The sequence below is a fragment of the Poromitra crassiceps genome (genome assembly GCF_964638095.1).
Source record: "Poromitra crassiceps genome assembly, chromosome: 25".
Classification (NCBI taxonomy): Eukaryota; Metazoa; Chordata; class Actinopteri; order Beryciformes; family Melamphaidae; genus Poromitra; species Poromitra crassiceps.
This window is the reverse complement of record NC_139649.1, coordinates 19,798,146-19,816,639: the sequence shown is the minus strand read 5'-3', so window position 1 is coordinate 19,816,639 and position 18,494 is coordinate 19,798,146. Positions and strand designations below refer to the sequence as shown.

Genomic DNA, 18,494 nt, shown 5'->3' with positions numbered 1-18,494 from the left:
AAGCTAAATTAAATTGACGTGGCGTCAGTAGCTCTGTCTGTACCAGGCTCTTTCTCGCCGAGAAGAGCCTGGTGACGCAAGGTTACTCTGTCTGTAACGTTAACGACTCTGCAAAAAAACAGCGAGTTTGACAGACAAACAAACGTTATTAGCTAGCTAACACTACATAAAACAAACACAGAAGAAAGGCTAGATACGTCGGACAAGCATGTTTACCAACCGTTTAACCATTTAAATTGAAAGTAGTCGGCCGAAAACAACGAGAGGGTTTGACAGCATTTATTTGACAACACGCACATTTAAACCTGCCGCCTTCCCCAAGTGGTACCCGGAAGTAAATTTGTTTACATGGTGACGTCACGGTGATTTGGTCTATAGCTCACTTTAATGTTTTGTGTAGACTCTCTGTCATGTGTGAATTGCTGTGCACTTGGGGTTCTTGTTTTTACTTACTTCTAAGTATGTTTTTTATTTTTATACCTCTTTTAACCTTTTAATACTCCGTTTTTACAGTGAAGTTGAAATGAGCGCTGAGTATAAGATTTTCATTGCAGGTGACAGATGTTTGCATTGTTGCCGGTATATGACAATAAACTTGAACTTGTAACTCTGTCAGTGACAAGGAATTATTGAGGGAATCTGGCATCATCCCTCTTTTGGATAAAGATATGGCTGTAATAGTAGACAAGGGATTCAAAATGGATGACCTGGTGCCCTGCAAAGTTTACAGACCAACTTTTCTAAGTAAAAAGTCACAGCTGTCTCATGATGAAGTGCTGCTCACTCAGGACATTGCACGCTTAAGGATACATGTGGAGAGGACCAGGCACGTGCACACATAGACATGAAAGGGGGTTTGAGCCCCTGCCTTTTTTTCAGTCTGTAAAAAGTGCCCTTTTTTTTATTTTATTATAATAATACATTTTTCATTTTCATTCCAACAACACATGAACAAAACAAACAGCTCAGACACATTAAAAAATAAAATAAAAAGTACCCTTTCCTGACCATGAATGCATTTCTAATGGTGCTTTGTATGGAAATTACCCTTTCCATGCCGTCACTGAAGGCAGCATTCAAAGAGAAATGCCTTTTCCGAGCTCTCTTGGCCTTGAATGCACCATTTGTAATAGGCCTCTGCATGGAGCAGTGTTTTTCTAAACTGCCCCTGAAGGCACCAACCCAAAAATGAACCCAAAAATGAATGAATAAATACATAAATAAACAACCCAATAAATAAATAACCAAAATATAGGGAACAAATGCAGAATTGTTGCTCTTGAAAATATTTTTTACTTTACACTATTGGAAAGGGATGTTGTGTTGTTGAATCCGCAAAAAATAAAAAAAATTCTAATACACCTTATCTAAATCTTCTGTCTTGCTTTTTAGAATTATGGTTAAAATGCATGGTATATTACAAGCCTCACTCAGTATCGTTCAATGTTTCTGCCTGTGTTGCTATCTGTTGTAGTACAACAACCTAAAGGGAGAAAAGGAGCAAGTACATATTGATGCTTAGATGATTTCACAACAGTATTGCAACAGCATGCAACTTTTATATACTAATATTATTCAGTTATGGAGTTATTTTTCCGTGACAAGTCTCATCCTAAAATTAGATATTCCTCTAAATCTGGTTAAAATCGGAATATTTAAAATGAGTTATACCCCTAAATTGGCCTTCAAATTGCCTCAAATTTGCAGTAGTAGTAGCCTGCCTCCTATCAAACTATCAGAACAAGCCACTGGTCAAGGCTCGGGCCAAATAAAACTATGTTCACCTACTGAGCCAACCTCTCTGGATACTTGCACACTGAAATCAATATTGTGCATTGCTACTTGATTTTTTCTTTTTCAATTTAAACAAGAACTGAATTCTCTGATGTTGCAGACTTGATACATATTCTATACATCTGTATGTATGTCATCTGTACTTTGAGCGATTTCATTTGTCACAGTGCAAACTGTTTGCATTAACTATCGCTTGTATATTTAGTAAAATGTATGAAATCATCAACCCATGCATAGCCTACAGTCAAATATATTAAATCAGAAAACACATTTTATACACAGTCACCATGAGACATGAATTGTATATGAAATGGTTTATATATTTTTTGTCATTGACAAATAAAACTGTGAAATTTCATTTCTTTGTGGAATCTTTTTTTCTCTTTTCATTGCTAAATATTATTTAAATATACAGCATATAACAATTACTGTGCGACCTTTTGATGAACAAACATATCACTTCTTTAGAAATCAAAGAGTTGTGCTGGGCACGGTTGGGTACGGTGGCTCAGTGGTAGAGCCGTCGCCTCGCAGTCAAAAGGTCCTGAGTTCGATTCTCGCCTGGGACACTGTGGTTGTGTTCCCCCCCATATCTTCAGTGCCTCCTGCCCAGGTGGGGTATCTCGTTGTAAGGGCCTTTCTGTCTGTGTGGAGTTTGCATGTTCTCCCCGTGCTCCCCCAGGGGGGTTCCTCCGTAGGCTATATAACCCCCCCCCCCCCCCCCCCCCATTAAAAACATGCAGAAGATCAGATCGTCATCGTCATCTGACCAGTGACGACAACATCCGAAGTCGGTCCCCGGGCGCTGTACGAGAAAGCGACCGCTGCTCCTGGCCTGCCCCCCGGAGGAAAGGACATGCCTGGATGGGTTAAATGCAGAGGACAAATTTCACCGGCCACCGTCAACATGTGTGTGTTGTGGCCCTCCGTGCATGTGTTGATTGTAATCGTGTGACAATAAAGACGGGCTTGTCCGTCTGAAATCGTGTTTAACAAGAGAAAAGCCTTCCTACGGTGATGCCTGAAACATTGAAATTTGCCATAATGCTCTCGTAACGGTCTCTACTGACCCCTCTAGCACCAGGTTTCTCCCAACTCATCCCATCAATGCATCCCATGGCCACGTAACACCCTCTTGTGGTCATTTTGGATTACAGTGAGGTTGGCTGTTCCTATCCTATTTTCTAGGTAGGCACACAAGGCACATTAAAAGTCCAACAAGCTTCAAATGTAGGTGCGTAGATTCAAGGAATGTGTTGCTTCAACCAGCATTAAGAGAATCCACAGACGAGAGGAAAGAAGTCCTTCTCAATGAGGTATCCTATCCAAAATACTGTATATTAGATTTTATAACATGACTCATAAGACAAAGAATGTGTGTCCAATGCTTTGATCACATCTTCCTCAGAAAGAACTCACTTCCTGGTATCTATTCACCCACATAACAAGTTATAACTACAATAACTGCACCACTGAGGTGCCCTTGAGCAAGGCCCTTATCCCCAACCGCTCCAGTGGAGCTGATCAGTGGCCAGCAGATCAGACTGTGGTTGTACTGGTCAGCTTCCAGGTATGAATGTGTGTGTGAATGTGAACAGGGCACTCCTGAAAAAGAGAGCATTGCTCTCAGTGAGACTCCCCCTGTATAAATAAAGGTAAAAAAATAATAAATAAAAAAATAAGAGGAAATACATCACATAACATACAACCATTAGGTGTGAAATTCCAAAATACTATTAATGCACGGTAGGGATCTAACTATGAAATTTGAAATGAAACCAAAATATTGCAGTATACGGTATTAATCCCCTTTTTATTAAACATACTCTATGGCCCATCTAAAAAACAAACAAGTATTTTGCTTTGGAAAAACATATTGCCTTAGTGAACTGAAACTATGATGAGAACATTGACACAAGGGTCCTCCATTATGAACTGATTTGTAGTGGCATGCGGCGCCGTGCATATTGTGACAACATTGTGATAACATAATGTGGGCACAGTATTACAGGGAAAGCTTACTATTGTTGTGGCTTGATATTGTGGTACAGTAAGATACCTTCAAACAAACGGTTAAACAATTGAGAACGCAACAGTAAAACGACAGATATAAACGATACAGTCAGTCACACAACTTGTAATAAAAAAACAATCTAATTTGGTGTAGCTGCTTTGTTTGCAGTGGCTTTGGAGGCTAGTAGCGTTCTTTGGGCTCGCTGACTTTGCGTTTGTTCTTGAGCGGGAGCTCCTGGGACAGGACGTCCTGGAACAGGAGCTCCTGGGACAGGACGTCCTGGAACAGGAGCTCCTGGGACACGACCTCCGGGCTGTTAGGGAACTCAAGCTTAGACATCTGAAAACAACAGAAGAAGAAACAAAGCAGACACGTCACCAGAGCGTGCCACAACTGACAGGCCGAGTCTGTCTCTGAGACACCGAGGTGATCAAAACGGACTAATCTGTCATACAAGCCAGAGGTTCCAACTTCAAAATTCGTCCATTTTCAAGGCCTTAAAAGGACATAAAACAATATGGCAATAATCTGGCTTTCATGTTCACAGTGAACAACATCAAACAGACAAAACCAGATGCTACCGTCCGTGTGATCCACGTGTGTCCTTAACTGTACTGCAGGGGAAAACAAAACAAAGCGCAAAAAAAAAACGCTCCGTGCACTGTGTTTTGTGCACAATGAAAGCGCTCTCGACATGATTTCCAAAGCGTTCTTTTTTAAATAAACGCGTCGTATGTGCACAGCCCCTTAAACCGATTTTTGGAGCTAATTGATTTAAGCAGGTAGGCTGATCCAAGCTACAGCTCCAGAGTAGGTGAGCGTGCTTTTCCCAATTAGAGTCCTAAATCTAAGTGTGATGACATTGTGGTTGCTGGCCCTGGTCCTGTGGTTATGGGAGTCACAGCTTCAGCATGGCCACTCTGTCCTCCACCTTGAGCCAACCAATAGATTTAAAATGTCGCGCATGAAGGTGAGTTCGAGGGGCAGGCTTCAGAACTACTCTGATGAGTTTGTTCTGTGCAGCTGTTGTGACAGTTTCTCCACATGATTAGTTGCCTGAAAAGAAGTGCTCGACACCCGCGCCTTTCTGAAAAGTTCCGATATTTTCAGATATATTTTGTATGGGAGCGCTGGAGCGGACGCACAGAAAAGCCGGAGTGCTCTGAAAAAAGACGATGGGCAAAGCGCACTTTCAGACAGCTCCATACACTCTCTACTCTTTGGAAACAACTGAAAAAAGACACTGGAGCAAAAGAAGCTATAAGGACACACGCCCCTACTTGGCAAAAAGCTGAAATGTTCATCTTTCTGGCAAATGTAGGTAAAAGTCAGACTTGAAAGCAGCGTCCTCCTGTCTTGTTTGAGGTGAAAGACATATGATCAAATGTTTTGTGTCCTCTTGCCTGCACTCCACACCTTCTTAAACATGTAATTCAAGGACTTTCCAGGCCCAATTCCCTCAAATTCACAGAGCCATCGTTTGAAACATGGATCAAGGTTCATTCCTAATATATAGACTAACAAAGAGGATCAACACTTATTGTTTGCAGGCTGCATTTAGTCAATTAGGGACAGGAGGCTGGACTACATTAATGACAGCAGGATGAGTGCATCACCTTCTTGTCCTGGCTGATGGGGGTGGGCGATGGCTTCTTGCTGATCTTGGTGGTCAATTTCCTCTCCTGCATGCACACAAAGTAACATAGAGTCACGCGTCCGCGCGCACACACACACACACACACACACACACACACAGTAAATTCAAAGAACTGTCTTGAAGACAACATCAAATAACTCAAATGATTGTTTTTCTTTTTTACACCAGGTCAAATATAAATTGTGGGTTAGTTTTCTACTAAAAGAAAAGGTGACAGTCCTCAAAACGTAGACAATATATTGCTGAAGTATTGTACTACAGTGATTTTCCACGCTTCACTGGCTGTGTTAACATGCACAGATCAGACATACATGACTGAGATAAGTCCATCTTATACTGGATGAACACTTACTGTAGCATGGAAACATTCAACTCCTTTCACTTTCACTTTTCACTCCTTCACAGAGCCTTACAGCATGCATGATGCTTGATGTCAACAACAAACAACATGTCAGCAAGCAGTACTTATTATGTCTATTCTAAAGTCATCTATTGCTCAGTCAAAGAGGGACGGAGGAAATTAATCACAGGGTATGAAAGGTTCATGTAAACCAGGGGTGGGCAACTGGCTTCACTCACTCAGTGTGGGTCAATAAAAAACAAACAAAACAAAAACAAGGCAGACATTTTTGGTTTGGTTTGGTTAGAAAACCAAAATCTGTGTTTTTATTTTACTGTACATCCCAGAACATGGCGGTGGCGCTAATGGCGTGAGCATTGTCCACCCACATACTGTTTAATGTTAGCATTTGAGCTAATGCTACTGTAACAAACTATATCCACCAGGATGCACATTGCACATGCAACATTACTAATCTGATTAATATCACATATTTGGGTGATTTACCCCATCAAATGAATAAAGCTAGAGCAAAGTTTCTGGTGTCATCTGAATGGAAGAATTCATAAATTTGAATATGAAAAATATAAATGTTGTTGGTATAATAAACGTTGATTACCAGTCTTTTTCATCAAATTAGTATCTATAGAGTAATTGTGAGTGATGGTGTTACAGTAGGCTACTGGTGGAAGTGCACGGTCACAATCTGGCTCTCTGGTAGCAAGGATGTTTTTGTGGCCCTCTCTATCATCAAAGTTGCCCATCCCTGATGTAAACAGAAGAACCTGAATAAGAGCGTAAGAGCCAGTGTGGCCAATAGCCTGGTGCATGGAAACATAGCCATTAGCCATTAGCCAGTGTTTTCAGTGTGAAGGGCGTTCAAGCCCCCTAGCTGTAAGCAACAGTTTAAGCAGAGAATTGGCAGTTGTTGAGGTTTGGATGGTGAACTGACCGTGGTGGACCTGGTGACCCTTCCACTCCTGGTCCTCATGAGGGTCACCTCTATGTCAGACGTGTTCTTCACCAGAGTGTCCATCTGAAAGGGGACAGACAGATGGCCGTAACTCCACCGACCAGAAGAGCACTTGAAGTGGTCCTTCTCTTTGTGTTTACACAGCGCTGACAGACTTCCTTTACCCACTGTGTTGGCTGCTGTTGGTCAGCAATCTCCACTGTCATTTGTGTTTATTTGATAACACAGCTTTGTTCATGTAATTCTATCCAATAAAGGCAGTTTGAGATGTGTTTTTTCTGAGTAAGAGAGAGCTATATGACACCTGAAATAGATTTGGGTGAATAAGGTAAATGTCACAGTGTATCAATAAGAGGGGGTGGGGCGCTCTTCTCTGCTCCCACCAACAACACACATGCTCATTGTGTGTTGCTGTTAATGCCACACTAACCTGTGAGTTCACCATGACTTCTTCACACTCTATGTTCTCCTGGCAGATCATCTGGATCTCATCTGGACAGTCCATCCAATAAAAACAGCACAAAACACATTCAACCATAGTGACATTTATTTCAGTGATATTACCAATGTATATATATAAATGATATATTTTTATTGAGGGCTTGTTATGGCTTGCTACACTGTCATTGTCAAATCAGAAAAATGTAAAAGCTCAGAATTGAGAAGATCAGCATAAAACAGCGCACCAAAGAAACAGCATTTTGAAGACGTCTTTAACTGAAGACTTAAACTGCTATATTTAACAGTATTTAAGACAGGGGTGCTCCGATCACGTTTTTTTTTTTGCCACCGATCACCCATGAGAAATATCTTCCTGACCGATCACCAACTACAATTTCTTTTTTAAAGCAGCTATAGTCAATTATAAAACAGTTTCCATTTGACATAATAGGCCTACATTTCATGCATCAAATTGAAAGTGCAGCACATTTTCTTGTGTAGGCTAAAGGAAACCACCAACATGATTTCTTTGTGTGATATAACTGGAGCACAAGACTGTGTTGAGAGTAGAAACGGCTAGAAGACTGTTCTCATTTATAGTTCACTCCAGTTCCCTCAGTTCAGTTTATAAATGAACAAAAATATTCCACTTCGGGATTTCCATGTTACCAGTTCAATGCATTCAAGTTCACTCAACAAAAATACATTCTGGGATTTCCCTGTTGTTAGAGAATGTAATTTCCCGGAAATTCCATTCTCTAACACCTGTTATCCAAGAAAAATAACTTGGACCAATGCGACCCAAGGAAACTATTTTATAGATATATAAACTTAAGCTGCTAAAGCTAACCGAAGCTATTAACCAAAGCTTCGTCAAGTGGTCACCCGTCTATGCCAACGCACGGCTGCTGACATGCTGTTGTCAGTTCAGGTTAGTTCATTAGTTGGTTAGTCAATTACAAGATTAGAACAGCTGTCTGTCGGCTCCTCAATGGATTTCCTTGCGATGACGAGAGGATGAGGAGATATTTTGCCATGTTTAACATTATGAGGACGCACGCAAATTTGGATCAAACGCAGACTTAACACAGCGCAAATGCCTCTGTAGGCTGACTTATAGTGGATAACTGGAGGTAACTTCACAAGGGGCGTGTTGACAGAGTCTGGTGCGGTGTGGAGGTGAGTAAAAAAACACTGACGGAAGAGCGTGGGATTTGCAACACAATGCTATAAACGATAGAGCATAATATGAAAGTGAAACGATAGATAAATGTTTTCTATCATGAAAATGTTTGTTTTTTTCCGCGATTTGTCTCTCCCTGGAGCTCAAGGTCGCTCCCCGACCCGCTTCCTCAACTGCATCCTGAATGTGAGCACTCGGCAACGGGCTTAGTTGCACTGGAATGCCGGGGGGATTCCTGGAGCTCAATAGTCAGTCACAGTCCCTGGGCTGGCAAATGCCAAATGACACAGAGCATGTGTGAGTAACGTCTCATGCTGGAGAGGGAGGCGGCATCTTTTAAATCTCAGGTTTGACAGACAGCTGAGAGCTCCTATAAGATTCATTAGCATTTATGATGGGATATGGTTGTAACATCATGAGCCCTAAGTGTAGCGCCCACTTCAACTCCAGTCTCAGCAAACAGTAAAAACAGAGAAATGGCAATATTTAGGATTTGGGTTGAAACTAATGTCTACAATGTTGATGCTTACAATTAGGCACATAAGAGCCTAAATTACATAGTTGGAAGGTTTTGGTGCATTTTAATACTTTCTCAGGATCTTTAAGACATTTTAATACTTTCTCAGGATCTGAAGACACTTTTTTTCTTCCTTCAAAATTTTACAAAAGCTGCAAGGGTGATGAACACTTTACAGACTGAAAAAAGTGGGACTGAAGCATTTCTGAAAGTGAACTCAGAGGAAGACGTACCAGAGTCGTCCAGGTATGAGTTGTCATTGCGAGGCTTCTCCACGTCTTCAATCACATGACTCTAAAAGATGAAAACCATGTCAACAATGACCACAACAACATGTCAACAATGACCACAACAGCATGAGTCAACGACCTAATATGTCTGACCTGGTCACATGACTGGTCACATGACTAAAGATGAAAACCATGTCATGGGGGGGGACGTAGCACGGACGTAGCACGTGGGAGGGTCACGCTATTCCCACCAGTTTCTGGGTGCCCAGATTGATGCAGTGTCGTGAACACATTTATTTGAGCTAACAATGACAACATCATAGTCAATGGAAAGATGTCCACTGCAGAGACGACAGAGATGCATTTTCAACTTGTAGAAATGTTCCTGGTACTTCATTTATAAAGCATTAATTGGGAAACTTCCATCTTACCTATCCTCACTCCTCTCTTGTAACAGTGGAGGTTATCAAACACGATCGCGGTCCTATATCAGACTGTCTGTCCCACGGGTGCGGACCGAACAAGGAAAGACCGCTTTTTCTTGGTTCGCCCCCAACAAATGGAATGTGCTCCAGGAAAACTTAAAAATGGATCACTTGATTCTTTTAAAGCACTTTTAGAAAGCATTCCTCGTAGGGTGTGTTCATGTTTTCTTTGAAATTATTTAATTATGCTCTTGTTGTTCTTATTGTCTGTCTTGTTAACCTGTAATTTTGTAAATGCTGTATATGTTCTTTGTCCCTTGCAAATGAGAGCTTGCTCTCAAGGGACTCTCCCTGTATAAATAAAGGTAAAAAAAAAAAAAAAAAAAAAATACTTTGGGGAACATTGTCAAGATGGCTCTGCGTTCTATATGATATGCATGCATGAATATGTTTGGATCATAATAATGCGCCTCTGATGAGAAGTCTTCTCTTCATTTGCTAGTCTCCAACATATTGTATAGCTTATCTTTAAAGGATGGTTTTACCGATTATCAACCCACTTTGCATCTAATGTGGTTAATATAAGCAGATGGGCAGTGTTTACGTAAAACGTGTCACAACGGAGCGTTTTGCCAGAGGAGGAAATGGGAGCTCTCCATCTGGAATACATATTCACCTTATGTTCCAACACAGGGGTCAGCCAGTAAACCATAGGACTACCGTATTCCTCTGCTAAACGCCTGCACAGAGCCACAGCGCTGGATTACTCCGCAGATCAGCTGTTATTTTGGGTTATTTCTCCCGGTTTGTTATTGAAGACACAACAAATAGAATACACAAACGAAAATATGAGTGATTTTGATAGTGAGGACGATATGCCATTCACCTTGGTGACAAGAGGATACAATTATGAACCAGAGACAGTAATATACAGAAGAGGAACTTTTGAGAGAGAGTGAACAGGCAGAAAGAGAGCGACGGGCAACTGCCATGATATGCTGCCTTACTGAATGCCAGTGTCCTGCAGACCTTTTTCACCATTCCCAGGATAAATTGGGGAAAACGTCCCAGACCAGAGAGGCCAGGTGACTTGTTGTCTCTAAAGTAAGTCAGTGTTTTGTTTCTCTTCTAAGCCTTCCTGTTTTGTAACTGGCAAGGATGATAATCTCACCACCTTCATCTGATATGTAACGTTATAATATAGACTACAATATTCTATAATATAGAGTAATCCAGCGCCGCGGCTCTGTGCAGGCGTTTAGCGGAGGAACACGGTAGTCCTATGGGTGGGAGGAAATGAAGTGCCGAATGAGAGGGCTGTTTGACGGTAAAGTAAAGCGCTGAAAATGGTCAAAATAGAGCGTACATGTACACTGATATTGATTTGTATATATGGGCGTTGTTTTAGGTGGCTAAATTACATTTTAGTTCCTGGTTCCCTGAACTAGAGAGAGAGAGAGCTCTGGAGGCTGCTGCTTCAGAGTGCTGGGTCTCCATACACGGTGTGCTCAGCGTCCAGAACACTTTACCTATTTCAGTTAGTGTATGGAACTAGCTGATAGGACCCCACTTCAAACAAACCCAACTATCCCTTTAAATGTATTTGACTGTAGATATATTAAAAGACGTAGATCCATATCTAAGTTGTGTGCTGACCTGCATCACAGTGGCCTCCTCCTCCTCCTCCTCCTCCTCCACGTCCCACTTGTCCCTGGAACACTCAGGCTCCTCCTCCACCTGCAGACGTTCACCAACACAGCTGTCAATCAAAATATAAAACCACCTCCCAGAAGCCTTGACTGTCATGAAGCGTGTTATTCACCGTCTTTTACTGGTCTTAACTCCAGAAAGGCCATTGGATTTTTGGGGCTCCAAGCAAAGGCCAAGAAAGTCAGTTATAAAGAGGGTCAATATAATTATTACGTTTCTTTGTACACAGTCACTGTTTGTACTGAAAGTGGCTGTAGGATGAGTCATGGAAGGACATTTTCAAAGTTATTTCTGTTCTACAATTCAAACAGCAGTTAAGTGAGAGCAGTTTGGCCTTTCTAGTGTTAATGAACCCAAATACTGTTTCATTGTTTTCTCTTTCTATTGATTCCTGGCTGTTATGTTCATTTAGAGAGGTCAGAGGTCAGGCTCAGCCATAGAGCAGCCAGTGGAGCATTAGTGTCTCTCTAAAGCAGTGGTTCTCAAATGGGGGTCCGGGGACCGCCAGGGGTCCGTGGCACTTTGCCAGAGGGGCCGCGAAAGGTTTTCAGGAAAATAAAAATATAAACTTTTTTGTGTGTGCAAAAGCTTCATAGTTCAACGAAAATATTGTATGCTTTAAATCTAAAATGGTTTATGGATTATAGGGTTGTGCGATGTCATGAAAATACCCATCGTGATTGTTTTACAGTGAAACATCGTTTTGGATGATGGCATTGTCGCGGGTGGGGGTGGGGGGAATAATTAATGATTTATTGCAGCTGCGTTGCTGTAATTCCATTTGGCTAGCCGCTGCAATGCATTCATTTTAACAACACAGGACAGCTGAGCTCTATGATACCAGCGGGCTTTGATAGCCTCTGCTCTGTGCTACAGCACAGAGCCAGGTGACTGAAGTGGGCAGTGGCTGTCACTACCAGCAATTTGAACGGCGCAAAACAAATAACGTTAACGTTACAGATCCTCACCAACAACGTGTGTGTGTTGAATTTAACTAGCTGGCAGAAAACTGACTGAATTACTGGCTGATATAACGTTAGAGAGAGTTTAGGATAAATGACTAGAGAAACGCAGCTGCTGTATCTAGTATGGAGCGAGTCCAACTTTCACTTTGGAAACAGGCGAGTTAAATTCACAGTTGAAGACTTGTACTCACTTTAGGTTGAAAACAGGAAAGAACGTGAAGTTTCTTCTTTGTCTTAAAAAGTTTTCACAACACAGCCGACTTCTCACACGCGGGGGACGCGCCGGCGACATTAAACAATCGCACCCAGTTCAGAGAAGCAGTGGAGCAGAGGAGGGGGAGGAGGAGGGGGAGTGGAGTCTTTCCTGAACTGAACTGGGCGCGCTTGTTTAATGCCGCCGGCACATCCCCCGCGCGTCACGGTAAGTGGACTTCGCCTTTTTTATTATTAAAACGGCACAATTTTAATTCAAACCGATAAGTAATTACGATGATCCGATGTAGAAGGCTCAGAGGTCGTTGGGGGGTCGGTGGCGCGGTAGCATGTCAAACACAAGAAATGTGATAGGAAACAGCTTTAGCTATGAGGCAGTCAAAATAGTGGTCGCACCGTCGTCAATCACTGTGGGTGATTTATTTTACAAGTGGCAACTAGTCATATCTGACTAGTTTTAAATGTATTTCTCCCCACAAAAGTTTGATAGCCTATGTTTCCTAAATAAACGTTTTGAATCCATTTATTTCTCTATAGTCCATTCTTTATAGCCTCTATAGTCGTAGTCGATCTTATTTATTCCAGTGTTGTCATTAAGAGGCCGATTTCGCAGCAAGAATATTTAATTGGTCGGCACGTCGTTCTCGGTAAGGACGCTTTCGTTATTGAAACAGATAACATGCATGCATGCTCCTACTGTAGCCTATCTATCTGCATTTGCAGAAACTCATGAACCCATATCTTCTGGACATTGCCCTGATGAAAAAACAACGTAGCGTTAGCTAAAAGTAATAAGTGCGACAACTTGAATCTCCAGCAATATGCTAGTAGGTACCTTAATCTCTCAGTCCCACTCCACACCTGGCACCTGCGCGGCAGCTCTCCTGCACTGGTTCTCGGCTCCCATGTGGCTTTGTGGTAAGCATTTTGATTAATCTTCTCATCATACGAACCAAGCGCGAGCCATTGATTGATTGATTGATTGATTGGCCGAGTAGGTAAAAAGGCTTTTTACCTCCACTAAATTGACAGCCTACATCGGGTCGCTTTCGCTTTTGACGGCGGCAGGCACGCTTCTGGTTCTTTCCTGCCGTCTTGCTTGCCTGAAGTAGGCTCCTTGTTGCATGATCTCGATAAAAAATGGCATTTCAAGTCATATCTGACTAGTTTTCAATGTATTTCTCCCCACAAAAGTTAGGCTTTTTCTGACATGGGAGCAAGCAAGCAAGGCAGCAGCGTCCCTCCTGATGCACTGGACCTGGCCGCCTGCAACTGCAGTCAAGCCAGTCCTCACCTCGGAAAGCACGGTCATTCTAGCCCCCACTTAACAAATCAAGCCGTTTTTGCAGCACTTGAGGAAACCGTGAGTTTGCTCGTTGATATAAGCGATTGCCCGAACGATTCATTAATTAATAAACTAGCGAACGTGAAGTGAGTCACGAAGAGCCACACCTGCCCACTACGGATATGCGGATAATGACCTGCCCCTGTTAAACATGAGCCACGATTGCGTGGAAGCGGATCTTATACCGGTGGTCGAGGTAGATAAGATACGGAGTCGCGGGAGTCCGCGTAGGCCGGCTAATTGTTGTTTAACATGCAGGCCAACCGGCTAGGTGCAGGTTATAATACGGATTCCACTGCATGTTAAGAAGTGGCTATAGTGGCGGGGGAAATCTTGTAGGGGGGGGACGACAGTTGAAGTCACGGGGGATTGAACCTGAGACCTTCTGATGTCTCTAACCAGCTAGCCTCCCTGCTGCTGCCTTCAGTGAACATCCAAAGGTAGAACACTTCCCTGCTATTGCTAAATACCATACCAAGCTTTTCCTGTTCCAGTTCTGTCCGTGGTTTTCTAAATGTTTCGAATGGCATGACTTCACTTTACACGTTGCTCAGGCATCATAAGCACATGGTGATTTTATTATAACTAGGGATCTCGTGCGCTATGCTCGCTCAATTCCTAGGCTTTCGCCTGCTCACTGTGCGGCCTTGCCCGCAACTCGGCTGCTGTGTGGCCAATGAGACCAGCATCACTGATGCTGTCATCAGTGGGATTTATGACATCACTGATGATGTCACAGTGGGATATATGACATCAGTGATGATGTCACAGTGGTATTTATGACATCACGGATGATGTCACAGTGGGATTTATGACATCATGGTGGGACAATCACAGTGGGACAGAGAAACAAACAAACAGAGCCCCAGCTCCCATTTATATACTGATGATAAAGTTGAACATTAGATGCTATAATAGACAGAATGAGGGGTGTAAATATATAGACAGTACAGGCAGTGCAGTGCGGCTGTACTGGGCTCTGTGGGGTAGAGTGGCCCATAGATCAACATTTTATGTATATAAAAGAGCCTAGTATATATAGATCCCTAGTATACCGTATATATATTTAACATTTATTTACCAGGGAGGACCATTGCGAGCACGCTCCAAGGACGCCCTGATTACAGTGTAATCACAATTGAAACAAGTTAAAACAATTAAAATCAAGAATAAAATTGTGGCATATAAAACAATGAAACACTAAAATGATAAACAATACACAGTAAAATCATATAAAATCACTTATATATAATAGATTATAGATAGATTATATATTATATATACAATTGGGTATGTGGGCTTTGTTTGTTTGTTTCAAGTTCTGTGTTCGGCCACAGCTATGCCGTTTTACGTGTGATCGGGCTGAAACCTTCAGGGTGTGTAAAGGGCACCCGTGCGGGTGACCTGACGGAGCCGTATTTTTTAATTAGGCTAATTAGCTAATGATGTAATGTCACCAGTGATTATGTCAAAAGTGATGTCATAAAGGCACACACACACGCGCACACACAAGGAGGCATTGTGACAAGACTGATCAGTGATGTCATAGGGGGGCACACACACACTGATGATGTCATTTCTCTTTCTATTTTCTCTCCCTCTGTCTTCTCCTGTCATTCACCTGCTCCATTCTGTGCTTCTCTGTGGTCATGTCCACCTTCACCCTGTGGAAGGCGGTGGACACCTCGCCCAGGGCCAGCTTCACCGGCTCCTTCTCAAACTCCATGCTGTAGCTGTCACCCTCCTTGAAGCCCGGAGGCTGGTAGTCCTGAGGAGTGACTGGAGGACAGGCAGACGAGGGACACAGACAGAGGGACAGACAGTGCTGAGACCATTAGTCCATTAACCAATTAGTTAATTGTCAGAAAATGTATTGATTACAATTTGGATAATTGATTAATGATTTTTGGCTACAATGCTAACATTTCCTTGGTTTTATTCATCTATTTTAGGATCCCCATTAACTGCCAATTTCCTGGGGTAGAATACTGGGGTACAGATAATCAATGATAAAATAAGAGAATGCTTAAAATGACAAAAGTCAAATGTGCCTGTATGGACGCCCGACCAAGCTGGAGGTAACACAGGGGTTTGAACCAGCAACCCTCGTGTAGGTGGGCAGGCAAACTACCGCTGCATTACCCGGGCGCACTAAAGAAATTACTCTTGAGTTATGCAATTAATTTATGCTACACTGCTGGAGATTCTAACTGTGCTAAAGCTGTGTGTGTGTGTGTGTGTGTGTGTGTGTGTGTGTGTGTGTGTGTGTGTGTGTGTGTGTGTGTGTGTGTGTTACCATGGTCGTAGTAGGCCAGCTTCATGTTGAGGCAGACCTCTTCTGACAGAGGACCCAGGTTCTGCATCAGAGTGTAGAGCTTCCTCACCAGCAGGATGCTGGCCTTCTTGGTGTTCTCGCAGGCCATGGCCGACACCTTGTTGTTGTTGTTGCTGAGATTGAAAATGGCCGGATGACAAGTCAACAGCAATCACCAGCCCACTACTGCTGCTCAATGTGCCTGCTCTTTCAGTCCCTGTGCCAGGTATCCAACCCAGTGTTCATTTCCTAGACTAAAACTAAAACTACCCTTTTTCACTGATGAAAATTAGACTAAAACTGACTAAAACAATGTTGTGATGACAGAAACTATGAGGAAATCTATTGACATTTTCGTGAACGAATAAAACCTAGACTAAATTGGGAAGAGATCCAATCAGAAGAGAAGAAGAACTTTACCAGTTAAATCTCTGTCTGTATTGCACGTTCAAACGTTAATACCATTCCATAATAACAGACTAATAGATCTTTCCAAAGAGTGCAAATTCCAGAGAAGATTTTACTAATGCATTACACTTTAACTAAGCCCGCTGGATTTTGGTCGACTAAATCTACTGTAGATTTAGTCAACTAGAATTTTATGATATTTAGTCAATTAAAACGACTAAAACTAAAACATTTATTTCAGATGACTAAAATATGACTAAAATATGACTAAATGGCATTTTAGTCAAAAGACCTGAAGAATGTGGTACACAGTTGATTTCATTACTATTGACAAAAATGTTCTATTGTTGTAAGTGGCTTTGGATCAAAACGTCTGCTAAATGACATAATGCAATAATTATAATGTCAAATGGTGAAAGTAGTTGGTGAATCCTGAGGTGAACCTGCTCCTCTGAATGACGTTGGACTAAAAACGCACCAGCTCGGGTGGAGGGGCGGGGCCTATGCATGACTGGAACGGTCAAACGATGATGAATTGAATAACTTCACCTGTGAACAGTGAAGTGCTGTGCTAGCACAGTGCTGTTGGAACTAAGATGAACAAATATGTAATAATTCATGCGTAGATTCAGCCAATCACAGTTATCAATTAACTCGCTAATCCCTAGGAAGTGAATGTGCCAACTAAGGAGGTTCTGAATGACACGCCCGTCTTTAAATCACCACACTGCATGAACACACACACATGCTGAGTGGCACCATGAAATTTAGTCTCTGCATTTATCCCATGGAGGCATGTCCTTCCTCCATGGAGGCATGTCCTTCCTCCATGGAGGCATGTCCTTCCTCCATGGAGGCATGTCCTTCCTCCATGGAGGCATGTCCTTCCTCCATGGAGGCATGTCCTTCCTCCATGGAGGCATGTCCTTCCTCCATGGAGGCATGTCCTTCCTCCATGGAGGCATGTCCTTCCTCCATGGAGGCATGTCCTTCCTCCATGGAGGCATGTCCTTCCTCCGGGGGGCAGCCAGGAGCAGTGGGCAGCTTTCAGTGTAAAGCGCCCGGGGATCATCTTCAGTTCTCTGTCGTCGCCGGTCAGGTGACCATCTTCTGCATTTTTTTTTTTTGGTGGGGGCCCATACCGATGTTGTATGGAGGAACCCCCAGGGGAGCACGGGGAGAACATTCAAACTCCACACAGAGAGGCCCTTTTGACGAGATAGCCCACCTAGGCACTGAGGACATGGGGGGGGGGGGGGGGGGTCACATCCACAGCGTCCCAGGCGGGAATCGAAACCCAGGACCTTCTAGCTGTGAGGCGAAAGCGCTACCACTCCTCCACCGTGCTGACTTCTACCATACTGCCAGCTGCTGCATGAGTACACACTGTATTTCCCTTATGGAAGGTTCTTACAACTCTGTGTGGCACACATAAACAACACGTACCATAATCCCCATAAGCAGTGTGTGCACTGTTACAAATCAAGACACACACACACACACACACACACACACACACACACACACACACACACAGCAGCTTATAGAGGTGTTCCTGTCATCAGCACCTCAAAAGTCTGTTTTCTGCACTGATTTGAAGTAGACATTAAAAAATATTTGCATAATCATCATCCCACATGTTTCAATGAGTCAGTTAACTAACTGACTCCCAGCATAACAAATCCTACCTTTCAAAGGCCATCTGATGTCCCTCTGCAGTGTATTCAATCTTAAACTGGTAAAACTCAGTCACTTTCTGGTGGTGGAGAGAGAGAGAGAGAGAGAGAGAGAGAGAGAGAGAGAGAGAGAGAGGAGAGACATCTGTAAACACATAGCAACATGGAGCCCAGCTGATCGGGTGTTAGAGAGAGAGAAAGAGAGAGAGAGAGAGAGAGAGAGAGAGAGACATCTGTAAACGTAGCAACATGGAGCCCAGCTGATCGGGTGTTAGAGAGAGAGAGAGAG

The 18,494-nt window shown here is 42.8% G+C and overlaps 1 protein-coding gene across 1 annotated transcript; it reads right to left on the bottom strand.

Moving 5' to 3' along the window:
- Positions 1 to 3,742: 3,742 nt before the first annotated feature.
- LOC310798140 (HORMA domain-containing protein 1-like) lies at positions 3,743 to 18,252 on the bottom strand. The gene is made up of 9 exons (XM_083660623.1): positions 18,218 to 18,252; positions 16,104 to 16,255; positions 15,429 to 15,586; positions 11,231 to 11,311; positions 9,153 to 9,213; positions 7,209 to 7,270; positions 6,758 to 6,841; positions 5,425 to 5,490; positions 3,743 to 4,147 (listed from the first exon to the last, which is right to left on the bottom strand). The coding sequence occupies exons 1-9, from the start codon at positions 18,229 to 18,231 to the stop codon at positions 3,989 to 3,991; spliced, it is 837 nt and encodes a 278-aa protein (XP_083516749.1). The 5' UTR covers positions 18,232 to 18,252; the 3' UTR covers positions 3,743 to 3,988.
- Positions 18,253 to 18,494: the final 242 nt, after the last annotated feature.